The sequence below is a fragment of the Gopherus flavomarginatus genome, chromosome 7 (assembly GCF_025201925.1).
Source record: "Gopherus flavomarginatus isolate rGopFla2 chromosome 7, rGopFla2.mat.asm, whole genome shotgun sequence".
Taxonomy (NCBI): Eukaryota; Metazoa; Chordata; order Testudines; family Testudinidae; genus Gopherus; species Gopherus flavomarginatus.
Window position 1 is genome coordinate 98,615,416 of NC_066623.1, and position 26,320 is coordinate 98,641,735.

The following is a 26,320-nucleotide window of genomic DNA, read 5'->3' on the forward strand; positions in this document are numbered from 1 at the left end:
TATATTGTGATTTTCTATGGGAATTAACAGATAGTCCCTCATTTTCATCATTCTGCCCCTTAAAGTAGAAGTTAGGGTTAGGTTAGTTTTTGTTTTTCAAAGTACTGACTTCTACTTTAAGGGGCAGAATGATAAAAATGAGGGACTATGTTCTGTGTGTTTATTGGACTCAGTTAATTTGTAATGTAAAGTACCATATATCAAATTTTGGCTGATTTAGCACCTATATAACACATCAGCAAGAGACTGCATGTATGGTTTATAAATTGTGTAGAACAGTGCATCCCGACACAAACATTTCCCAAAGGGTCTAATACCTGGTTAGAGCTGACTGCTTTCCAGCAGCTATAATAACCAGTTAAAAACAAACAGAAATCTCACAAAGAAGGTTTCCTCTAGAATTTCCAGCTAGTGTTTGCAGACTCTAGCGATTAAAGACTAAGGCTTGGTTAATATTAGAATGTTTGAGTGCTTTGCTGTATGAAACCTCTGAACCGTTTACTGTTCCCTGTCCCTGGTACAAATCTTGAAGAAGAGGAGCAGGTGTAGTTTTTTGACCCATGAATGATAAAATGATGGTATAAAGATTCATATGGAGTCAAAGGCATGATCTCAGGTAAGGAAGATTAAATAAAATATGAACTAAAAACAGTTGTTTGCATTACATGTGTAACCATGCAGGGAAGCCATGGCATGCCGTCTTCTCAGCCTTCTTCAGTTATGTATTTTCACTAAAGAGTGGCCCAAACGAAAATCCTGGATTCAAACACTTCTGAAACTTGATGCTTACTGGTTTGGGCCCCAGCTCCGTTTTTTCACTATCCTTTTGTTGCCTTATAACCCATCTTCCTTCTTGAATCCACAAACTTATTTTTCTAAATAAGGTTCTACAGTTAAGATTTTCTAAGTAAGGTTCACATAATGAAATTATAACAAGACTTAACAATACAAAATGAATGACTTGAACTGGCAAAGTCAGCACTCTGTTCTCTCCACACAGTAGATGCTGTGGGATTACCTTTATTGTTAATTTAATGATGAAATATAAACTTCAATCTAAACTTTCTGCAGAGTTGGCTTACTCCTGGAATTTGTCCCTGCAAGGTCCTTTCATAGCCATCTCTTTCCCCAGTTGCTTCTGCCCATGAGAGAGAGAAAAACTACCCCTGGTCAGTCTTCCAGCATGAGTCAGCAGAATAGCTCTGCCTCTCTCCCCGAGAGGTCCTAAAGCCTGACTCTCCATCACATGGGCATACTGCAAATTCAAAGCACAATGGATTATTTAAACAATTTTGCCTGGACCCTCTGCTGACTAATTCTTCATAACCTAAGACTATGAACCTGACACTGAAGAGCAAGCAGTAGGCAAGATGCACATCTCATGATTGCTATATCAAACCTAAAACAGATCTCTACTTACAAGCATATTCACATATGGAGAGCACAGATCCTGAAACGTAAGTATAACCTCCTTTTCTTAGGCTGAGCGACTAAAACTGCCATCATTCTGAAAGAATATCTTTGGCGTGTACAGCAATATTTATAAAAGGAAGGTTATGCACAGTTTGCATTGCTCCTAATGCCTGAATCTGGATTCATTTTGCTAACTAAAATAACAGCTTGCCAACAGGTATGTCTAGACAATTTGATGTAAATTATTCTGCACAGTTTTCTAATGCATTATGTTTTAGATACTGAGGATATTTTCCTGCTTGGAAGTGGCCGAGCCCCATGTCCAGCCATGCAAGTGGCTGCTCTGGACATTTCTAGCACCTGCCCTGCTAATAAACAATGAGCTCACTGCTAATCATTTTTGCAGTGTCTTAACTGCTCGGTGAGGCTTTTTTTTTTTTTAATTGGAAAAAAGTGCTTCATGAAATTGGAGTTTCAGTAAAGAGGAACAAGATTAGGAGTCAGGGAAGAGGGGCCCTATGTTTCAATAAGGCAGGCTGTAAATATGGATAGGTTTTGGTGCTTCATCTTGCAAATATTTCTAAAGAATGTGTAAACTTGAACATACGAGGAGAGCATTTTACAGTGATTTCAGCTGAATAACAGGTGAGGCAAGGATACAAATGATCCATTAAAAAGTGTCTTCTGAAACAGCCAATAAAATGAAAGAATTCTTCCTCCTCCCCTCCTTACTTACTAACTAGAACAAGGCCTCCACGTCACTTCACAAGCAGTTGCCTACTTTCTAAAAGCAAGCTTGAGTTTCTTTTCATCCACAGATATATAGACCATTCGCTTTATGCTGCACCGTACAACATATAGTATAATGATGATAACAGAAGGTGTTCAAAAAGTGCAGCCAACGACACTGACAGAGACTGTGTGATGGAAATCAATTGGGTAATATTTCAATTCTGGATTGAGCAAACCATGCTAATTCCATGCTCTTCAAAACAGCAATTTACAAGGCAGAAATCAGGTGCACGATTACCTTTGGTTTGTATGCATTTAACATTGACATCTCGACATTTTGCCCTCTGACGTGTTTGGGCTGTCTTTGTACTGGAGGGGAGGAAGACTTCTGGTTGTTGCGGCAAACGCAGATGAAGAAGAACAACAAGGCTATGGCCAGGGGAATAGTAACACTTGGCACCAATATATATAGGATTTCCATTTTATTCTTCTCCTTGGAATCTTTGGAATCTGGATCAGAAAAGAAAAAGAAGGTGAAAATAATGAAAACACATGAGGCACAAAATATCTCATGCAAAATAATAGACTCCTGTATGTGCTGGAAATGCTTGAGAATGATAAAACAAATGGTGGATAGTATTATTACAATATATAGTGACTTCTACACCAAAAACATTTTAATGGGAGGAATACTTACTGCTGGTGTTGTATTGCTATAATATCAACATAACTACTTTATTTGTTACTCAACAATTATATATCAGCAGGGGAGTGGATGACTTAGTTCTAAGGCCAAGGAGACATTCCTCTCTGGGTATCACTTCAAATCTGGTCCTGGTCATAAAATGGCTGCAAGTCATTAACATCTTAACCACTTGGTGTGAAATGTGTTGATAGTATGGCTTTAGTTCCTAGTGGACCGAAGCCTATGGCAAAAGTAACTTCAGAATTAACACATTAATTGGCAGCCTTGGTAGAGAACAGAGTATCAGGTCCAGATTTTATTTATTATGTGTATCACAGTAGTGTCTATAGGCTCCAGCTGAGATCAGGGCCCCGTTGTGCTAGGCACTGCACCAACATGTAAGAGACAGTCCCTGCCCTGAAAAGCTTATAACCTAAACCAACAAGGCAAACACTTCTGAACTGGAAGCTGGATTGCCACTCTCCCAGCAGAGTTTTGTTGTCAGGGTCACTACGCCCTCTTATCTGGCTATTTTCAGAAGGGGTAGGAAGTTGGTAGTAAATAGAAGCATAGGGAGAGCAATTCACTTGCCCAAGATCATAATGACCCATGCCTGCCAATACCTGGGGGGAGGAGGGCAAGGGTGGGGAGGAAGAGTGAGAGCAGCTGGCTTCAGTAGTATTACTGAGCATGCTTAGGCCATGTGAGCATGCTCAGTAAGAGCCAAGCAGCAAATCGGGGGTGGGGGGGTACGTGACCATGCCTCTCCCACACATCACCTCTGAAGAGTCAGTGTAGTGCTGGGAACAGATCCAAGTCAGCGGAGGGCTGGGAACAGACCCCCACATCTCCTGAGTCCCAGTAAAGTGTCCTTTCCAGTGGACTATGCTGCCTTTCATGGTCCCAGCACAGAGACAACTACCATGGAGGCACTCAGTGCTCTCCAGAGTAGTCAATCTAACACTTTGCAAGAGAATGCTGAAAAGAGCTGAGAGTGGGATTACCGTATATATTTGTTCATAAGCCGAATTCTTTTGGTAAAAAGGGGGAGCGTCAGAGAAGAGGGTCAGCTTATGAATGGGTATAGAGAGGGGGAGAGGTAGGACACAGCTCCCCACCCCCCAAACAGAGGGGGAAAGAAGAGGCAGCAGCGCCAGAAGGGAAGAGGCAGGGCCAGAGTCTCTCCTCTTCTGGCCATGCTGCTCTCTCCCCAGCCTCCGAAGCAGCTGCAGCTCCGGGGCTGGCAGGCTGCAGCCACGCCACCTGGCCTGCTGGAGCAGCTCTGGCTGGGCCACAGATATCCTCCCCGGGCCCACCCCAGATAAGGTGGGATGGGATGGAATGGGGAGAGTGTGGGGAGGTCCCGGGTTAGGGGTGGGGTCATGTGGAGGGTGGTCACGGGGATTACTCTTCTGACCCCCAGCATCCCCCTACAAAAAAATTTGCCCACCAGTTGCTGTGCTGGCCCATGAGGGTAAGTTGCTGGTGGGCCGGGACATTTTGTTTACTTAGGTTCACCTCCGTGCCTGCGGACGCTCGAGGTAAACAAACTGTCTTGGCTCGTCAGCAGCTTAGCCTGATGGTCCGGGAGCCAAAGTTTGCCGACTCCTGAATTATAAGGTCGGCTTATGAATGGGTCATAAAAATTTGCCATTTTTTACTTATCCATTTTGGGGGGGTCGGCTTATGATCGAGTATATATGGCATGTATAACAAATTAATACTGTAGCTACAGGCTACAAAGTGAACTTTGGAGAATACCTTTTAAATCCCCAGCAAATAATTATTCACATTATTAGTGTCAGATTTCATGTATCTCCAATAGGGCATGACACTTGCTGGAGGCCATAGAGTGTGTTTCTCTAGTGAAGACTTGACAGTTGTTGAGTTTAAATGAGATGAGGTAGGCCAAGAAAGCCCTTCTTCTTTCCAAACAGGATGTGGTTGCCCTGTGACAGTAGTCATTAACAAGGCTCATTTAGTGCTAAATGCAAAGCTAATTATTTTTCTAATGCATATTTTGGCAAAGAAAGTTGCAGCTTATAACTGACTTACTAACAAAGGAGTCTCTTCTCCTCTTGGTGCACAAGGGACTTATGCAAGCAACACCTCTTCAGTGCTAACATAAGCTACACGTATAAATCCTGTATGCATCACACAGGATGGCCAAGTGCCTAGGAATCCATATCCTTACACACAAGTCAAATTTGCCTGAGACATTTTGATTCCACTGGGGATATGTAAATAAATTCAGACAAGCCAAACAGTCTGTTAACGTTTAAGCCAAACCAAGTTAATGGGAAAAATCCCCACAGTTTTTAAAGAAAACCTGCAGTGAATAGTTATAATGGACATTGGCTGGCTCATATACCGAGGTGGACAAATAATTTGCAGACAGCTATTCATTAGACATCTTTCATTTCTCTTTCTAGTTCCCTCTGGAGGATCCTGACTTTAAATTTACATTACTTCTCCATCAGCATGCCCCAGACTCTCCATACATGTCTTTTAGCTATGGACCTGCTCTACCCACTCCAAATGTTTCTGGATATTAGTCTAGCTATGCCTTTGAGAGTGCTGGCTCTGCACTGCTCTGCTTTCTCTAAAATCATTCTATCCCACTCACTCCTGCAATCAGTCTCTTCTTTCTTTCATGCAAGTCACTGTTTCCCTCCCTCCCAGAACTTACACCTCCACTCATTCGACTCTCCTTACTTGGTTCCCCTGCTCACAGAAAATTGTGCTTCTGCTGCCCACACTTCACTTTTGGATTGCTAGCTGTTCTGCCCTCTTGCCAGCTGCTACCTATTCCCTTGCAGCAGGGGTTGGTTGAAGAGTGATTACTAGTCCCTCTGATCTGGCTTTTTGCAGAATGGATGGGACGGGGGAGCTTTCTACAGATAATGTTTTTGTGTGCACATGCGTGCATGAGTGGCCCTCCCATTAAAAAAAAAAACACTCTGGGCAAGTGCAAACCCCCAATCCATTTGGGGACAGTGGAGGAGTTTGCCATCTGGAAGAGCTGCCTCAGCAAGAGCAGGATAGAATGCAAGTGCCTGTAAGGGCCTGCTGCCAAAAGGGCCTGTTGCTGGAGCCCAGTCCAATTCAAGCTCTACCAAAGGAGGCTGAGCGAGAGCAGGGCCATTATGACAAGAAACCTTGAAACATCAGCCAGATCAGTAGGACGAGAATGTCCAAAGTACTGAGTAAAAGAAACCACTGGTGTTGTGGCAACAAAGGGGAAGGGACAGATCACCAGCACCAGAAGCAGCTGATAAATCACCAAGGATAAGAAAAGATGTGAGACCTCTGAAATAGTCAAAAAGCTTTTTGCCAGGAGCCCACTTTCAGATTTTGGTAGGTGGGGGCAACTTTAACAGTGATTCCTGGGGCTACTTAGGCACTTAAGCTCTATTTTTTTGACAGATGACTTAGCAATTAGCTGACAGGAGCCCTGTATCTAATTCCTTTATGAAGGAAAGAAATGTAAATAAATATTAGACCCACTCAGCTCTAATAAGAACATGTTCTAACATCTTGTGGCAAATCATTTAAGGGACATTGGTTAGGTTTAAAATGTTCATATATATTCTTACTTCATTACTAACTCTGTGGAGAGAGAGATCCTGTCAGGACTCCTGGGTTCTATCCCAGCTCTGGGAGGAGAGTGAAGTCTAGGGGGAAGCAGTGGGGAGCAGATACATTTGGGTTCTATATAAGAACATCAGAATGGCCAAACTGGGCAAGCTCAATAGTCCATCTAGCCCAGTATCCTGTCTTCCAACAGTGGCCAATCCCAGGTGCTCCAGGGGGAATGAACAGAACAGGTAATCATCAAGTTGTCTTGCTGCCCACTACCAGCTTCTGGCAAACAGAGGCAAGGGACATGCAGAACATGGTGTTGGATCCCTGCCCACCCTGGCTAATAGCCACAGCCATCCTACATGAACTTATGTAGTTCTTATTGGAACCCTGTTACAGTTTTGGCCTTCACAACATCCCGTGGCAAAGAGTTCCACAGGTTGACTGCGAAGAAACACTTTTTTTGTTTGTTTTAAATCTGCTGCCTATTAATTTCATTGGGTGACCCTGGTTCTTGTGTTATGTGAAGGAGCAAATAACATTTCCTTATTCAACTTTTCCACACCATTCATGATTTTGTAGATCTCTGTCATATATCCCCTTAGTCATCTTTTTTCCAAGCTGAAAAGTCCCAGTCTTTTTAATCTCTCCTCGTACAGAAGGTGTTCCATACTCCTAATCATTTCCATTGCCCTTCTCTGTACCTTTTCCAAATCCAATATATCTTTTTTGAGATGGAGTGACCACATTTGAATGCACTGTTCAATATGTTGGCGTACTGTGGTTTTATATGGAGGCAATATGATATTTTTCTCTTATTATCTATCCCTTTCCTAATGATTTCCAATATTCTGTTAGCTTTTTTAATCGCCACTGCACATTGAGCAGGTGTTTTCAGAGAACTATCCACAATGATTCCAAGATCTCTTTATTGACGGGTTCAGCTAATTTAGACACTATCATTTTGTATGTATAGTTGAGATTATATTTTGCCAAGTGCATTACTTTGCATTTATCAACACTGAATTTCTTCTGCCATTTTGTTGCCCACTCACCCAGTTTTGTAAGATCCCATTGTAACTCTTCACAGTCTGCTCTGGACTTAACTATATTGAGTAATTTTGTATCCTGTGCAAATTTTACCACCTCACTGCATACCCCTTTTTCCAGATCATTTATGAGCATGTTGAATAGGGCCTTGTCTACACTGCCACTTTACAGCGCTGAAACTTTCTCACTCAGGGGTGTGAAAAAACACCCAGAGCGCTGTAAGTTTCAGTGCTGTAAAGTAGCAGCGTAGACCAGAGGTGGGCAAACTTTTTGGGCCGAGGGTCACATCTGGGTGGGGAAATTGTATGCAGGGCTGGGGCAGGGCGTTGGGGTGCAGGAGCGAGTGTCGGGTGTGGGAGGGGGTGCAGTGTGCAGGAAGGGGTTCAAGGCAAGGGATTGGGGCAGAGAAGAGGTGCGGTGTGTATGAGGGGGCTCAGGAAGGGGGTTGGGTGCAGGAAGGGTGCGAGGTGCAGGAGGGGGCTCAGGGCAGGGGTGGAGGAGGAGTGTGGACTGTGGGAGGGGGTTGGGGTGCAGGAGGGATGCGGGGTGTGGCAGGGAGCTCAGGGCATGGGGTTGGGGTGCACAGGTCTACAGGGTGCAGCACGGAGCTCAAGGCAGAAGGGTGGGGTACAGGAAGGGTGTGGGTGTACAAGGGGGCTCAGGGCAGGGAGTTGGGTGCAGGAAGGGTGCAAGGTACAGGCAGGGGGTTTAGGGCAGGGAATTGGAGGGCGGAGTGTAGGAGGGGTTCGGGCTCCGGCCTGGCACTGCTTACCTAAAGTGACTCCGCGGTGGCAGCGGCGTGCACTGGGGGGGTCAGGGCAGGCTCCCTGCCTGCCTGCCCTGTCCCCGTCTCACTCAAGGAAGCACTGTGGCCCCCAAGGGGGGAGGAGGGGAAGCGGAGGGCTCCACATGCGCTGCCCTTGCTGCGCCTCCAGGTACCTCCCCCGAAGCGCCCATTGGCTGCGGTTCCCTGTTCCTGGCCCATGTGAGCTGGGGAGGCGGAGCCTGGAGGCAAGGGCAACGCAAGGAGCCCTCTGCCCTCCCTGCCCGGGGACTGCAGGGACATGGTGCCGGCCGCTTCTAAGAGTGGCGTGGGGCCCCTGGCACCACGGGTGGCAATCCCACGGGCTGGATCCAAAGCCCTGATGGGGCTGGATCCAGCCCACGAGTCGTAGTTTGCCCCACCCTGGTGTAGACAGTGCACCAGCGCTGGTAGCTATACCCCCTGTGGAGGTGATTTTTTTTATAGCACTGGGACAGCTATCTGTATAGTGTCACGATTACACAGCGTTGCTAGTGAAGACATGCCCTTAGACTGGCCCCAGTACAGACTCCTAAGAGACACCACTATTTACCTCTTTCCATTCTCATCTTCTATTCCTACCCTTCGTTTCCTGTCTTTTAACTGAAGTGCTCTGCAGTGCTTTCAGGATCCTTAATTTAATTTAATTTAATGATAAGCCTTTTGTTATCTTAATCACCCTGCCTCTGTTTATAAACAAACTCCCTGCCCCAAAGGCTGTGCTGCTCCCAGCTTCCGAATTCATCACATCACACTCAAGCTGTTGCAGTTAAGAGCTCCGTCTGGGGCTAGGGTGAGCAACCTCCCCTACGAAACCCAGGGGGGGCTAAAGCCCTCCCCTGTCTCCCTTAAATGGCACCCTTGCTTTTTGCAGCAAGAATTGTGATCATTTTCACCTGTGTTCTCTCTTCTTCCCCGCTTTGCTTGGCAGGAAAAAAACAAAAACAAAACTATTTATTTGGAAGACTCCGTGTTCTAACATGTCCTTAGGCCCCGCCCTGCCATACTGAAGGCCATCATCTCTCTTCGGGAGTCCTGGTGTGTCCTACTGTCTTTTAAGTCAGTGTTTTTTTAGGGCAGGTACGGTGGATTTTATTGGCACAAATGCAGATCATACACATTTTGAGCGGGTGAGTCTCTTGACCTGTAGGCCCTAGATTTTTCTGAGAGGGCGAATTCACTGGAGTCAGTGGGCTGAGGCAGGGTAGCATTTAGTAGTTTATGGAAAGGCTGGGAGGGAACGTTTTACTGTGGACACTGGGCCAGCTGAGTGTGTCTGTGTTTTCAAAGCTGGATTTGTGCAAGTGCTGAGAGGGCCATACAGATGCCTATTACAAATCTAATTAAATGCACACTTGAGATGAAATTTGGGTCCAGTTCAGATCATGCGGGTGGCAAAGTTCAAATGAATTCAGATTTAACTTTGCACAGCTCTTTTTCTTCTTCCCATATCTGCCATCTTATCCCCTCTCCCCTTCCTTACGCTGCCATTGCAGCCTTTCTCCTAATTGCTCCTTTCACATCAGATTGTGGCAACTGGGCACTGGCTGAGGGCCACAACACCACAGCAAGGGGTGAGGAGAGGGGACTGAGGAACAGTTCCCCATGCATCTAGCCGGCTCTATGGACTGGTGAGGGGTGGCTTGATCCACAGCCTCATCCCTTCCTTTGGTAGTGACTTCCATCCCCAGGACTGCTAGAAGGGAGCTCCCACCTAGTACAAGGACTGCAACTGTCCCTGCCATAGGCGCTGAGTCCCTGGGTGCTCCGGGGCTGGAGCACCCCTGGGAAAAAAATGGCAGATGCTCAGTACCCACTGGCGGGCCCCGCTGATCAGTTCCTCTCCGTCCCCCACAGCACCTCCCGCATGCTGCTGATCAGTTGTTCAGTGGCGAACAGGAGGTGCTGAGGGGGGAGAGAGAGGAGGGGGACAGGAAGAGGTGGAGTGAGGATGGGGCACTCTTGGGGGGCGGAATGGGGCAAGAGGAGACGGGTGGGGGGCAGTAAGAGGCAGGGTGGGGCCTTGGGGGAAGGGGTGGAGCGGGGGGGGAGGGTCAAGCACCTCAGGGGAAATCAGAAAGTTGGCACCTCTGTTCCCTGCTTCCCCCCACAACTGCATTAAGGAAGTCTCCATACCACGCTTTGCCTCATGTGTCCTTTCATGCTACTGCACACCGGTGCCAATACACCCAGCCTTTCCCCCCAATCCTCTGGCGAGGCTTCCTACACTTGTCTCTCCACAGCCTCACACTTGGATTATTGTCCCATGCTGCAGATTTGTCTGCCAAAGACATCACAGGCTTTATCAACTGCGGGCCGCTCACAACGGGTCGCAGACCTGGGAAATAAAATGGCCACAAAGGAAGTAGGGTTGCTAAAGGGGCGCCTGTTTCCAGTACTGTTGGGGGGGCACCTGGGGGGGGGGCTGCTTTCCCCACTTGCCTACCTCTCCTGAGGAAGAGCAACCAATTGGAGCTGCTGCAGGAAGCAGGCAGAGTCCCCTCCTGCCCCTTAGAAGCCCAAGCCATTCTCACGGGAGGGGAGGAGGGAGCAGAAAGAGCCCAGCAGCTCTGGGTAGCTCTGTTCCCTCCTCCCTCCCCTCCCCTCCTGTGAGGTGAACAAGGGGATAGCGCCTCTCCTCCTCCGCCCTTGCAGCACCTGGCCTGGGAAGGGGGAGAAGGAACTCTTGCAGTCCCTCCCCAGCCTGGGAAAGGGGATTAAAAGCCCCAGGAACTGAAGGAGGAATGGAGGTGACGTGGCAGTGGGACAGAACAGATTTGGGGACAAAACTGATGGGGGCAGGATTGCTTTGGAGTTGTGGGGGACGTTAATTGTTGTGCAGGGGGATGGGCAGATGTCACGGTGATGATAGACCTCTGCCCCCCCACCCCCAACACCTTTTTCAGACCACTTTACGCACCGGTTAGAACCAACAGGAGACAAACAAACAGAGGCATAGGCACCAATTCATCCCCTGCAGTGTTCCAATCAAGTGGAATTACCATTCCTATTAAGTAGCAGTCACTACCATGAAGCCTCATTAGGCTTAAATTGGTTCCCTGGGAGTCATCCCAGTTAAGTCAGTTTCCCAATTAAGAAGGTCCCAATTAGGTGGAGTGTAAGATATTTTTAAAATGTGCCTGCATTGGCTTTTTCAGCAAGTACAAAAAGAGCTGAGTAGTAATACTTCATACCGACACAGCTCTTTACATTTTCAAAATGCAGAACAGCTCCTAACAATTGCACCTTTAACTAAACAACCAGCCACCTGACAGGATTCTATTTATTTATATTTTAAATAGGGACCCTGTCTCAGGATCTAGACACCTTAATATAATTAATCATGCAGTAAATACAATTAAACCTTAGCAGCATTAAAATCTTTCCACAGGAATTTTGTGGGCAGGCCAGCCAGACACCTACCCCTTCATCATCTAGGAAGCACAACCTCAGCCTTCTCCTTAGATCCTATCAACCGGATGTCTTTTATAGTGTACCCTAGAAGTCACCAAATTTGGGCTATTTTAGACTAGAAGGGAGCAAGTTCCAGACTCTTGCAATCCTCACAGAGAATGGTCTGCCAGCCACCATATGAATTCAACACAGGGCATTACAACTATTAAGAGAGACAGTTTTGACTATGTAATGTATATGTTCCCTTTTTAACAAAAAATCTCAGCACGAACCTGAGCCAAAGCCCATTGGAGTCATTGGAAACCCTTCCACTTACTTAAATGTCCTTTGATCAGACCCAGAATGCATACGATCCATAAGATAGTTTGATTTAATAAATGTTCGTAACCATAATCAAAATTAATTTTAACTCAAGATTGGCTACTGAACATGAAAAAGCACCTCATTTCCAAGGGGAAAGTTATCATTATTGCCATCGCTTGTGTGCAACATAATCATTTGCATGAAACCTTTTACCACAAATTACCAGAACAAGAGTCTATTGTCATAAGGCTCATTGCTAGGTGCGTTTTCCAACATGCACCCGCAAGCAGCAGTATGTTCTTCTTTACAGAATATCTGTATTATTAGTCTTAATGAAGACTTAATAAAATGGGAACTATTTATTCAGATCTTCCTCCCACTACCTCCAAATATCAGGAGTTCAGATAAAATGGGACCTGGATTTCAGCTAACCCTGAGTTTGTAAAACCTAAATCCAGGTGCTGAAGTTTTACAAAATCAAAACCAAAACCCAGCTGACAAGTGTTTTGCAACCCACCCAACCTTTTTTTTTAAACAAAGACTAACCTGTATTAAGTGAGGCTTGCATTTATTAAAATGATTAAAAATAAATCAAAGGGAAACAATTTTTATAATGCATTTAGGATCAGTGCCCACAAAGCCAATTCTAGTTCACTAAGAAGTGATATTAATTTTAACAATTACTTTGAAAATGTAGAACACATGACATGCTAGAAACACTTGTGCTTCAACATATCATTGAGGAGGTTTAATCTTTACAACCTTTCCTAATAAAATATTTTCATGCTGTTGCTTCAGTTGCTTACCAGATGCACGGTAAGAACTGTAAGGTTTCCCTTGTTGGGGAATTTCCTGTTTCAGATGCTGTGGCTTTAGGTACAAACACTGCATGTAGTCTTCTTTACCAGAGCTCCCTTTCCAGACACAACAAAGGCGTTCTGTGCACAGCTACACAGAACGTATGTGATGGAGCACAACTGTATGGATCAGACAAATGTTACACTTTTTCCTTCAAGAAGTAATTCCAATGTTTTCCCTTTAAAAAACAATTAGAAATAAAATGGGACGGTTGAGTATTTACCACATGCTGGGATGTCACAAAGCTCAGACTTAAAATTTTCATCTAAGGTAAAACACCATGGCGCTTCCTTCTGATTCCCTGGATTTCGACAGTAGGAATGGCCCCCGTTTAATTCTGGGTATCTGATGGCGGTGAAGGTATGTGTGTGCGGATACTGAGAGTTCCATGGCTGGCACTGACGTCCAGACTTTGTCACACTGATGGTCCCACGGTAATCTACTCCAGTACTGTTGTAACATTTATGATCTGAAAAACATTAGTTGATCGCGGCGAGTCAGAATGCTACTGTATATACTGACCACTAGTTGATCTAGGAGTGCATAATTAACCTCCTGGAGACTAAGCACAATTCTGCTGACCTGGGGCCTGGAAACCAAATTCAAGGAGTAAGGGGTCTCAATTTGTTGTGGCTGTAACACTTGGCCTGTGTTGCATTCACATTCCTGGGAGGATTTAAAACTTATGCTTTAGTAATGAAAACAGCTTTCTCTGACTTTTTTTAATAAAAAATACATAAGAAGAGTCAAGACTACAGTGGGAACCTGAATCTCATTAATTATTTTAACATAAAGGTAGAGAATACATGGAACACAATAAATCAATCAATCAATCTTATTTTGGACATATAAACATTTGATGTTGCAGTAACTCAGTGACCAAGAGTGTGCTCCTGTCAATGCCTGTAGTTATGCCTTAGAATAACATCTTAGGCAAGTACAGTCTGGGCCCGATCCTGTGAACCTTAATCATGTTGACTAGTCCTTAATCACATCAGCAGTTCCATTAGAATATATAGAACTACTGAGGCAAGGATGTCCTGCATGTGTAAGGGTTGCAGCACCAGGACCTTAGATGTTTATTGATCTTAAAATGTTACAAGTTGTCATAAACCAATAGTTAAGAGTTAATAGAACAGAAGTACTTCATGTCTCTTTTGCCTGTAAAGGGTTAACAAGTTCAGTGAGCCTGGCTGTCACCTGACCAGAGGACCAATCAGGGGACAGGATACTTTCAAATCTTGAGGGAGGGAAGTTTTTGTGTGTGCTGTTAGTTTTTGGTTGTTGTTCTCTCTGGGTTCTGAGAGTGACCAGATGTGCAACCAGGTTTCTCTCCAATCTCCCTGATACAGGTTCTTATAGATTCAAAATAGTAAGTACTAGGTGATAAGGCGAGTTAGGCTTATGTTTGTTTTCCTTATTTGCAAATGTGTATTTGGCTGGGAGGAGTTCAAATGTGTATTTGGCTGGAAGGAGTTCAAATTTGTGTTTTGCTGAAAGGATTTTAATTTGTACTTGTATACTTAGGCTGGGAGGGTATTCCCAGTGTCTATAGCTGAAAGACCCTGTACCTATTCCATTTTAAATTTACAAAGATAATTTTTACTGTTTTTTCTTTCTTTAATTATAAGCTTTTCTTGTTTAAGAACCTGATTGTTTTTTTTTTCTGGTGTGAGATCCCAGGGGATGGGGTCTGGATTCACCAGGGAATTGGTGGGGAGAAAGGAGGGAAGGGGGAGAGAAAGGTTAATTTCTCTCTGTGTTAGGATTACTTTCTCTCTCAGGGAGAGTCTGGGAGGGGGGGAAGGTGAATGAGAAGGAGGGGGGAAGGTGAATTTTCCTCTCTGTTTAAGATTCAAGGAGTTTGAATCACAGTAATCTTCCAGGGTAACCCAGGGAGGGGAAACCTGGGAGAGGCAACGAGGGGAAAGGGTTTACTTTCCTTGTGTTAAGATCCAGAGGGTCTGGGTCTTGGGGGTCCCTGGGCAAGGTTTTGAGGGGACCAGAGTGTACCAGGCACTGGAATTCCTGGTTGGTGGTAGCGCTACAAGTACTAAGCTGGTAATTGAGTTTAGAGGAATTCATGCTGGTACCCCATCTTTTGGACGCTAAGGTTCAGAGTGGGGAATTATACCATGACACAAGTGAAACCATCCTTTTTGTTAGTTAATATTAACAAAAAAAATCTGAAGCCAATAAATTGCTAGCAGCGTAAATCCAGAGGCAATCTAAGAAAATATTGAAAAAGTTATTGTGAGTTTCTGTAGGTTCTGGAATAACCAGCTCAGTCTTCCACCAACTTCATGCAAGACTATAATCATTGTGAGTTTTCAGAGTTCATGACTAACCCATTTTGGGGCAGAGAGTGGTTTAAAACCTTTACATGCTGATCTGATAATTCTTGCACGGGTAACTAAGTCAGCAACTTTCACTTACTTTTATTTATAGGATCTGCCATGGGGATTCCAATCCGGATACAATTTACAGCTTCCGGGCTATCTGGCTGAGGAAGATCTTCACAGTTTGGCAGCTTTAATCTCATCAGAATCATAGGATTGGATCTTGCAAAAATATACTCTGTCTGACAAAGGACATTTTCCAGAATTTCACATTCATCACGGCACAGGTCTCGGGGCTTTGGGGCTGGTGAGGTCTCATCGCAGTATGGGAAAGCATAGTGGCACAAAGAAGGAATGGCAAACTGGGAGCATTTATCAGATAAGTGACTGGAAGTGCCAATCATAGTGAAGGCAGCTGTAAGATACACAAACGGATTTTTACTTAACATGACAGGAGTTTTAGGCTCAACAGCATAATCCATAATCCATCCATACACATTTGACAATGGCAAATTACTAAAGTAAGAAGAACAAACTCATTTTCTCAGGAATTACAGTAATAACTATTATTTCAGAACACTAAATTCCAGCGGGGACGAATGCACATTCTAGAAATACAGGATAAGAATTATTTTAATAGTTGGTATAATGTTCATTTCGGTGAAAAAGAAATTACATTTGGTGTCTACATTGCATTGATTTTAAGCTGTCTCAAAACTACAAATTAAATTTTATTTATTTATTATTCATTTATTTTAATTCTTGGATTACTTTTACCCATTAGGTAAGAACAGCAGGTTCTACAGAATGCATAACAACAAAAATATTATACATTTACATATTGCATCATTCATCCCAAAGGATCCCAAATCACTTTATAAACAAACTGATGGAGTGTATGAACTGCTGTATATTTAAGGAACATTTCCATCACTGCTGTGTTACAATGTTTTAACAGCACATGGCAACACTGCATTACACTTTATGGTACGAAGTTAAGTACACTATCCAATTAAAACCATAGGAGTGTTTTAGACCACTGGAAAGTCATTAGCTTGGCTGGAATCTGGCCATGGGCAACACACTGAAAATTGTGGGAAAGTACCATGAAGTCTTTACAAGAGATCAAGACCTTTGCTTTATGTCTCGTCGCACACAGGGCACTTCCCACACACATTGCTGGGGCATCGGTTCCTTACTAAGTCAGAGGCAAGAATGCCACCTGTTGAATTACTTATAGAACCTTCTTCAGTACCTGGGGTTTTCCTTAACAGTCTCTCAACCAAGTAATGACTCAGTTTCACCTTGGGGATCATAGCACAAGATAGACCAGATGTGACCTATACCTACCTCTTGTTCGTGTGTGTGTGTGTGTGTGTGTGTGTGTGTGTGAAAACTCACAGCAAGTGGGAAGGTAACAAAAGAGGATATAAGGAAAAGATAATGTTAGTGGCAAGACACTGTAGCAGTTCTCTGGAAAAAGGTGTGTATTTCTGAGAGCTAGAGGCAACATGCTAACCTACCTGTAATCTGATTTTCTATTTCACCCTGCATATGTAGAGACTCCATATAAATTGTTCGATTCCCAATAAATCTTGCACAAGCAATCCCTCTGTATGGCTGGCAAAAACCATCCTCTTCATACTCGTCACTAAAAACAATCATACACACAAAAGGCTAAAACACAACATATTTTAAATGGAATCAGTAGCAAAAAGTCACTAGAGGGAGTTCACATTTACATTATTCTAGGTATTTTTGAGGGTTCTACTATGTTTGTCTGGCAGGGCAGAGAGCCTGCATATGGCCTGCCACACCACTTAAGACTGTGTTAAAGGATTAAATGGTATTTAGGTGGTGCAGAGGGCATTGCACAGACTTCATATCCTGGTTGAATATAATGGTAAAAGATTCTGTTGGTGGTTTTCAATATCCTGAAAAAGCATCACAGAGTGAAATACACGGAACATACACATTTATTCTTCAATCTTTGTGAATGCAGGTAACACAATGTTACCTGTCAGTCAAAACCCAGGCTAATGGTGGTCTTAAGTGTAGGAATTCTTCATTAGGGCAAGACTGTATTCTGGAATGCTATCCAGTCACAATCGGAAGAGCAAACTGGGAATGGTTGAAAAAAACGGATTTACATTTATTTTAAATAACAGAGACGCTCTTTCTACTACTGAAACTATGATGTTGGGAAAGCATTTTCCAAATCTACTTTAATCATTTGAACCTAAATGCAGTAGTAAAAGCAACGTTGGACAGAGAAGGAAACAGAAGGGTTTGTAAAACATCACAAACCGCTCAGCACTCACAGCTAATATGTATAAATGGGGAGGAGCTCCTTCCACATTTAGCAAATGCTAAAACATTGTTCATAAAACAGGGCAAGAGCTAGAATGGGAGCCCCACAAACACATTTGCTTCATTAATTACTTTGTATTTAGGCATTTAATACATAAATACAGATGTGAAAATATTTGCCAATATTCTTCAAACAAGACTAGGAAAGGAAGTTACCAACCCTCAGACAAAGAAACTAGACAGTGTTTAGTTTGAACAGAGAATCAACAGCTAATTGTGGCATGTAATGCAATTCCTTTTCGGAAGGAATCAGGGAGAGGATTGTGTGGGTCACTTGGTGTGCAAAAAGCACTTAGCTGCATTGTGTGGCCCTTTTGATTTCACATTTTGAGAAAATCTGATATTGGAGGAAGACTTGCAAAGATGGACAGAGCATTTATACAAAGACCTCAACACACAGATCATGCCTAACTAATATATGAGCAAGACACCTGGCTACCCCCCTTATTGTTCATGCTGGCATTTGAATCCTGGGGCAGGGAGGCGGTACAATCCAAGTTATCCATGGATTACAAATGGAGAAAGAGGGCATTGATATAGCCCTATATATACATAGACCATGCAAAATCCATCCTCCTCTAGGTGCAGGTTTTTATAAACATTCTATTAATCATCAGGTTATGACATAGATAGGAAGAAATCAGCCTGCCATTTAACAAAGATACTTTTCTCCTCTCTCCCACAGACACTGGATGCTTGGAAATACAAATTACAACTTGACTCCTTGATGCCTTCCACTTGCATGCACAACTTATTACTTAGATTGTCCAATGTCTTGCCCAGTGACCTGGGGGAGTTAATGGGATTAAAATGGAGGTGGCCTCAGGCATCTTTCAGGCCTCCCTTATTTAAAATTACTGGGGCTGCAGATTCAGCTTCATGGAGCAATGGCTGCAAAGGGATTGAACAGTTGTGTTGCTTAAGCATGCCTGGCACGCGAAGAGTTATATAAGCTACAATTAATGACATTTTTCGTGCCTTGTTCTTCTTTTTCTGTTAAAAATAAAATCACAACTCTCATGCTCTGTCTCACAGTAAAAAATATAGAAGCATGGTGAGAAAGGTTCAGCTGGTGTTTCACCTCTTATCATTATATTAATAAATCCAGACACCTGAAGGTGCAGAGAGGCACCTAGTGGGATTTTCAAAAGCACCTAGGCACTTAACTCCCTTTGTTTTCTGTGGGAGCTAAACACTTTTGAAAATCTCACTAGATGTCTGCATCTTTCAGCACTTATATACCTTTAAAAATCTAGCCTTCAGAGTCCTAGGTCACTTATGTACTTTTGAAAATCATAGAATCATAGAACATATTCAGGGTTGGAAGGGACCTCAGACCTTAGGTTAGTCAGGCATGACTTGCCCTTGGTGAATCCATGCTGACTGTTTCTGATCACTTTCCTCTCCACTAAGTGCTTCAAAATTGATTCCTTGAGGACCTGCTCCATGATTTTTCCAAGAACTGAGGTGAGGCTGACTGGCCTGTAGTTCCCTGGATTCTCCTTCCCTTTTCTAAAGATGGGCACTATATTAGCCTTTTTCCAGTCATCTGGGTCCTTCCCCGATCGCCATGAGTTTTCAAAGATAACGGCCAATGGCTCTGCAATCACATCCGCCAACTCCTTTAGCACCCTTGAATGCAGCGCATCTGGCCCCATAGACTTGTGCTCATCCAGCTTTTCTAAATAGTCCTGAAACACTTCTTTTTCCACAGAAGGTTGGTCACCTCCTCCCCACACTGTGCTGCCAAGTGCAGTAATCTGGGAGCTGACCTTATTCGTGAAGACAGAGGAAAAAAAGCATTGAGTACACTAGCTTTTCCACATCCTCTGTCACTAGATTGCCTCCCCCATTCAGTAAGGGGCCCACACTTTCCTTGACCTTCTTCTTGCTCCTAACATACCTGAAGAAACCCTTCTTGTTACTCTTAACATCCCCTGCTAGCTGCAACTCCAAGTGTGATTTGGCCTTTCTGATTTCACTCCTGCATGCCTGAGCAATATTTTTATACTCCTCCCTGGTCATTTGTCCAGTCTTCCACTTCTTGTAAACTTCTTGTTTGTGTTTAAGATCAGCAATGATTTCACTGTTAAGCTAAGCTGGTCGCCTGCCATATTTACTATTCTTTCTGCACATCGGACCCTCTGCTAACTTTTGAAGAACTAAAGAAAGAATATAATTTAGAAACAAACATCTATTTTGGACTCTAGAGGTGATTTTCCTGGTGAATTCTCCCTCAAATCACACATATTTCTAATTTATACTGGAGTTTATCTAGGGACTAGATAAGTTAGCAAGTCCTTTAGAAGGTGATCAAGCATTGGAATGAGACATACAACCAGAAAGAAATCTGATGGATGTATAAACTACTTCAATTCAGAGCCAAAGAAAAGTTTTATTAACAAGGCTGCTCCACCTCATTCTCAGATTCACTCTTGTACTAAAGAAAATTTAACCCATTGTAAGTGGCTGAATGCTGAAAGGAATGTGAATGAGTAGGGAGTATGGACACACATTTCTATCTGTTTGCAATGCCCCAAGGTACAGGATTCTAAGAAAGAGTTAATCTTAGGTATATAAAGGTTACAGATAAAGGGAACTGACTGGATCCAAAAGGCCGTCCCTCTGGATGTTGGCGACCAGAGGAAAATTCATTTAGACAAAACAGGATTAGCAGGTCAAATGGTGCACGCAATCTTTTGCAGTATTTTGGAAATGAGCGTCAGTAACAGGGCAGTGGAGTAAATCAACAATTGAAAGAAACAGGAGTATTGAAGTCTGACAGACACATCCCTGAGAAAAAAAAGAGAGGATTATAAAACCACCTGGACTTCATTTTGAGAGCTCCCAGCCTAAAAGGAGTGGGGGTGAATTGAGATAGTGCAAGAGAAGCCCTATGAGGTAATGGACTATTACATGTGTATCTATTGTATCGACGACCATTAACAGTTCAAAACTGGACTCTTGATTAGATTCTGGTAATACTTTATTATGCTTTATGGATCTGTATGGCCTGGTCTACACTACGTGTTTAAACCGAATTTAGCAGCGTTAAACCGATTTAACTCTGCACCCGTCCACACAACGAAGCCCTTTATATCGATATAAAGGGCTCTTTAAACCGATTTCTGTACTCCTCATCGATGAGGGGAATAGCGCTGAAATCAGTATTGCCATGTCGGATTAGGGTTAGTGTGGCCGCAAATTGATAGTATTGGCCTCCGGGCGGTATCTCACAGGGCACCATTGTGACCACTCTGGAAAGCAATCTGAACTCGGATGCACTGGCCAGGTAGACAGGAAAAGCCCCGCGAACTTTTGAATTGCATTTCCTGTTTGCCCAGCACGGAGCTCTGATCAGCACGGGTGGCGATGCAGTCCCAAATCCAAAAAGAGCTCCAGCATGGACTGTACAGGAGATACTGGATCTGATCGCTATATGGGGAGACAAATCTGTTCTATCAGAGCTCCGTTACAGAAGACGAAATGCCAAAGCATTTGAAAAAATCTCCAGGCTATGATACAGAGTCCACAGCAGAGTGCTGTGTAACAAGCGTAATGGAAAGCCAAAGAATCAAATGGACGCTCATGGAGGGAGGGTGGGGGTACTGAGGACTCCAGCTATCCTACAATATCTGCAGTCTCCGAAAAGCATTTGCATTCTTGGCTGAGCTCCCAATGCCTGAAGGGTCAAAAACATTTTCCCGGGTATTTCAGGTTATATGTCATCAATTTACACCCTTCCCCCCCAAAAGAGAAAAGGGAAAAAAATCATTTCTCGCCTTTTTTCAATGTCACTCTATGTCTACTGCATGCTGCTGGTAGACAGGGTGCTGCAGCGCTGAACACAAGCATCCCCTTCTTGGTGGCAGATGGTGCAATATGACTGATATCTGTCTTCATCATCAGCCCGAGTGCTCCTGGCTGGCCTCGGTGAGGTCGGCCGGGGGCACCTGGGTAAAAATGGGAATGAATCCCGGTAATTGCCAGCAGATGGTACAAAACGGCTGGTAACCATCCTCATCATAGCAACTGAAGGCTGAGCTCCATCAGCCCCCCCCTTTCATGTCTAAAGAAAAGATTCTGTACTGCCTGGACTAGCATAGCAGCGGGAGTCTGTGCTCCTCTCCCCCCCCTTTAATGTTCTACCTGGACTATCATAGCAGCTGGAGGCTTCCTCCCCCCTCATTTTATCTCACTAAAAAGTCAGTGTTTCTTATTCCTGCATTCTTTATTACTTCATCACACAAATGGGGGGACACTGCCACGGTAGCCCAGGAGGGTTGGGGGAGGAGGGAAGCAACAGGTGGGGTTGTTCCAGGGGTACCCCCTAGAATGGCATGCAGCTCATCATTTCTGCGGGATCTCTGGGGCTCTGACACGGAACGGCTGTGCTCTCTGGTTCTCTAGTACACTTGCCCCATATTCTAGGCAAGACTGACTCTATTTTTAGACAAAACATAAAGAAGGGAATGACCTAGGGAGTCATTCCTATTTTTGTCCATACGCCCCCAGCCGACCTCAGCGAGGCCAGCCAGGAGCACCCATGACAGCACCAGACAGTACAAAACAACTGATAACCGTCATCTCATTGCCAATTTACAATGGCAGATGGTGCAATAGGGATGGTAACTGTCTCTGCTACCTTGCAAAGGCAAATGAATGCTGCTGTGTAGCACTGCAGTACCGCGTCTGTCAGCAGCATTCAGTACACATACGGTGACAGTGACAAGGCAAAACGGGCTCCATGGTTGCCATGCTACGGCATCTGCCAGGGCAATCCAGGGAAAAGGGGCACAAAATGATTGTCTGCCGTTGCTTTCAAGGAGGAAGGATTGAGTGACAACATTTACCCAGAATCACCCGCGACACTATTTTTGCATTGGGATCTCAACCCAGAATTCCAATGGGAGGGGGAGACTGCGGGAACTATGGGATAGCTATGGGATAGCTACCCACAGTGCAACGCTCCAGAAATCGACGCTAGCCTCTGTACATGGACGCACACCGCCGAATTAATGTGCTTAGTGTGGCCACGTGCACTCGACTTTATACAATCTGTTTTACAAAACCGGTTTATGTAAAATTAGAATAATCCTGTAGTGTAGACATACTCTATGTTCCAGCCAACTTCTTTCACTTAAACAAAAATTACATGTTACATTATGGAGCATGGAAAGTTATAGCTTATTCAATTGTGACCGAAGGGAGCTCATCTTTGGGGAAAGGTCCAGTGTCAACGTTTCTGGGAACTGAAGCTATTTATTTAGCAACGGAACAAAGACCACACCGGCTGTTGAATACACATTTCCCAAACCTAGTCCCACCCCTGACCGAGAAGGACCGAGAAGTTGTGATGGTTGGCTTTAAGACACAAATATCTGTTCACTAGAAACAGAACTGAGATCACCAATTCATTTTACATACTCCAGGTTCTACATATTTCAACCCCTTTTTGGTAATCTAATCACTGCTTCACTATTTAAATGACAATATGTTTCTGAGGCCTCATCTCCAATTTCCATGAAAAGCAACAGAATGGATCCTGGCTTCAATGGGAGATGGATCAGACCCGTAAGACCTGATTCAGCAAAGCACTTGAGCACACCTTAACTTCGTACACATGCTTAAGTCCCATTGAAGTCAAAGTCAATGGGACCTAAGCATGTGCTCAAGTGCATAGCTGAATTAGTGCTTTTAAGCTTATTTGGCATTTAGAAGTTACAGAAGTTGGTTTACAGTAAGTACTTTTCACCTCTATTTCTTTTCTATTAGTTTAAACTATTAATATTTCAGTAGCACTCAGATGACCCAGTCAGGATCAGAGTCTGATTGTGTTAGGTGCTGCACATACACATACATAAAAATAGTTGATTTTGCATCTCTTACTTCCAGTGCTCCGTATATCAATGGCAACTTATATGTTGTTCACATGTCTGTTTAGAGCAGGAGAGTAAAAGAAAAGGCTTGAACTTTAACTACTGACACATGATCCTGCATTGCTGTAAGGTGATTTTTAAAAAAATGACTTTCCATTTGGTTCTTTTAATATTTTTGCAAAAGCATGGATGTTTATCTTGGAATTTTCCCATTGCATTTGGATTCTGCTGGAGTTTCCCATGTGTCATTACTTTTAGCTACATATAAGAGCAGCACCCCGTATTGAATTTACACTATACTCAGGTGTCAGTAACATTTGATTGAACAAAGCTTGCAAAAGATAGCTGCTTGCATATTATTCCTTATGTCTCACTTGGTATCTCTGAAAAATGACCTGCACTTTTCCAATTTAAATAAAAATGCACATGCATTTTAAAAGACCAAGAGTAAAAGTCACTACTTGGAGCTGCACTGTAGATTTCTCAATTGTAGTATGGGTTTCGTTTGAATATTCTGCACTCGTTATATTTATGGAATTCCTACTGATGGTGACAGAAGTCCAGTATGCAAAGCAAATACAGAACATGCAGTAGAGATCTCTAATGCTGAGTAGAGAGGAGAAATTTGTCTTTACATTGCCGATGCAACATGTTCCACTGCCTACTCTACTGCCACCCAAGATCATCATACAAAGCATGGGTTTGCAAGCTTACAGTTGTGAAAACATGTCAGAGGGGTCACAACCATCTTCCCCCTCCCCATCTTGGTAGATACGAGGGTAGCCCTGACTAGATTCCCGGTAGATGGGCCTGGGGAAAGGTCACAGCATGTAAAAGGCTGAGAACCATTGGCAAAGAAATTACTACTCTTTCTTGGGATTCTTTTCCCATTAGCTTTCTTTTGATTTTTGGATCAAAAAAAAGAATTCTCTCCACTGGCAACTTTTATATCAAGCTTAGGCACTAGCCGCCTTTGCTGTAATCATATAATAATCACAGAAGTGTAGGACTGGAAGGGACCTCAGTAGGTCATCTAGTCCAGTCCCCTGCACCCAAGGCAGGACTAAAAAATAACTAGACCATTCCTGACAGATGTTTGCCTAGCTTGATCTTAAAAACCTTCAATGACAGAGATTCCACAACCCTCCTCAGCAATTTGTTCCAGTGCTTAAGTTTTTCCTAATGTCCAACCTAAACCTCCCTGGCTGCAATTTAAGCCCATTGCTTCTTGTCCTATCGTCAGAAATTAAGGAGAACAAATATTCACCATCCTCCTTGTGACCCTCTCTTATTAGTCCATATCTTTCTTGTTATATGGTGCCCAGAACTGGATACAATGCTCCAGTTGAGGCCTTTCCATGTAATAACACAACACACAAAAAATAAAGCCCCAAACCAGAAAATGACCAATCCAGAATATTTCATGCTCTCGGTTCCTCTCTCTGCTTCTCACAAAGGGACACTTGTGATGCTTTCCCAGTGTTAATATGTTTTATAGTTTTGTCCTACTCTAATTTCTCCTATTTGGGATATCCTGTTTCACTCCATCTGGGTTTGACAAATTAAAAATGTAAACAGGAAGGATAACAAAGCCCAATGGCACTTAGAAGCTATGGCTCCTTACACAAGGGTCTTATGAAGAATAAAAAGGCACATTCAAAGAGGCAAAATGGTTTCAGACTATAAAGCCATCCATCACTGGGTTTAAACACCAGTATAGCTCAGCTACATCACCGTGATGTCAAAATGCAAAGGTGCTTTGTGATGTGAATTCATGGTGCTGTTTCTTAAAAAGGTTATGCAGCTGTCAATGACTCCAGTTCCATTCAGTCCTCATAACTTTCTGGCCCTTTTCCAGGTGAACCCTGCGTAAGTAACATCCAAAAGAAGTAGAAGGACTGAGTGCAGCAGGCACTCATAGACAGGCAGTCCATAAATAAGGGCTTTTCATAAGGGTCATTTCTTATTTGAGATGAAGATGTGACATGGTTTAAAATGTAACAAAAAAAAGAAAAAATAAATAAAAATCAAAGGGGGAGTGAATGGAAAAAGATATAGGGCCAAATTCTCCTCTTACTGAAATCAATGAGTTTGTACTGGGGCACTGGGACAGAAGTTAGTCCAATAGTACAAATAACTGGAAAGCTCTTTGTCAGCTCAGCATACTGCACTATGGCTCTGTTGAATCAAAACTGCCTCACTGGCTTTTTGTTGCAGTGTGATGCCACTGGGAATTTTTAAATGGCCTTTAGTGTACCTTGTGACATGAAACAACTACTCCTTTATTAGTATCCTCAGACAAACCCCGTTAATGTGCTGATAGCAGAAAATAACTAGAAATGGGCTGAAATAGCCAACTTTTATTATGGTTCAATGACAAACTGTTCTCAATATTAAGCACCCCATTTATTGTTTTCTATTCAATGATGTTGTGTGAATTTAGATTAGTTATCTTTTAACTTTATCCAAGAAGTCTGCCAACCCCATTTTAGAAATATGAATGTCACTGCAGATCCAGATTTGTATTTTAAAGCTAGTTTTTTTAAATACTTCCTTTTCTATTCCAGTCCTTTTCTATAGTACCAGAAATAGCCAAACTCCAATTAAAGCACCTCCTAAAATAAAGCATTGTTTTTCATATGGTCATTAATTTCAGTAACAAGAACATTTCATCAAATTTAATGCAAGGAACTAGATCTAGGGATTTGCTTTAACAATAGCTGTTGCTTTAAGAGCAAGATGTTAATGTGAGTTAACTTTAGATGTATTTACTAAACCAACAGAAAAACTGGAGTTAGAGGGTTCAGGATTTATTTATTTATTTATTTTTTTGGTGTGTGGACTACTGATTTCCAATGCATTAAGAGAAAAAACATAGAAACCAGCATAAGAG

The 26,320-nt window shown here is 43.3% G+C and overlaps 1 protein-coding gene across 2 annotated transcripts in view; it reads right to left on the reverse strand.

The window, feature by feature from the left end:
• ROR1 (receptor tyrosine kinase like orphan receptor 1) overlaps nucleotides 1-26,320 on the reverse strand; it is a 271,372-nt gene that overhangs the window by 5,317 nt on the left and 239,735 nt on the right. For both annotated transcript variants that reach the window (XM_050961985.1, XM_050961986.1), the window contains exons 5-8: nucleotides 16,702-16,829; nucleotides 15,276-15,593; nucleotides 13,063-13,308; nucleotides 2,444-2,655 (exon numbers count right to left, since the gene is read on the reverse strand). In XM_050961985.1, the coding sequence (XP_050817942.1) occupies nucleotides 2,444-2,655; nucleotides 13,063-13,308; nucleotides 15,276-15,593; nucleotides 16,702-16,829 (904 nt within the window). The remainder of the gene's footprint in view (nucleotides 1-2,443; nucleotides 2,656-13,062; nucleotides 13,309-15,275; nucleotides 15,594-16,701; nucleotides 16,830-26,320) is intronic.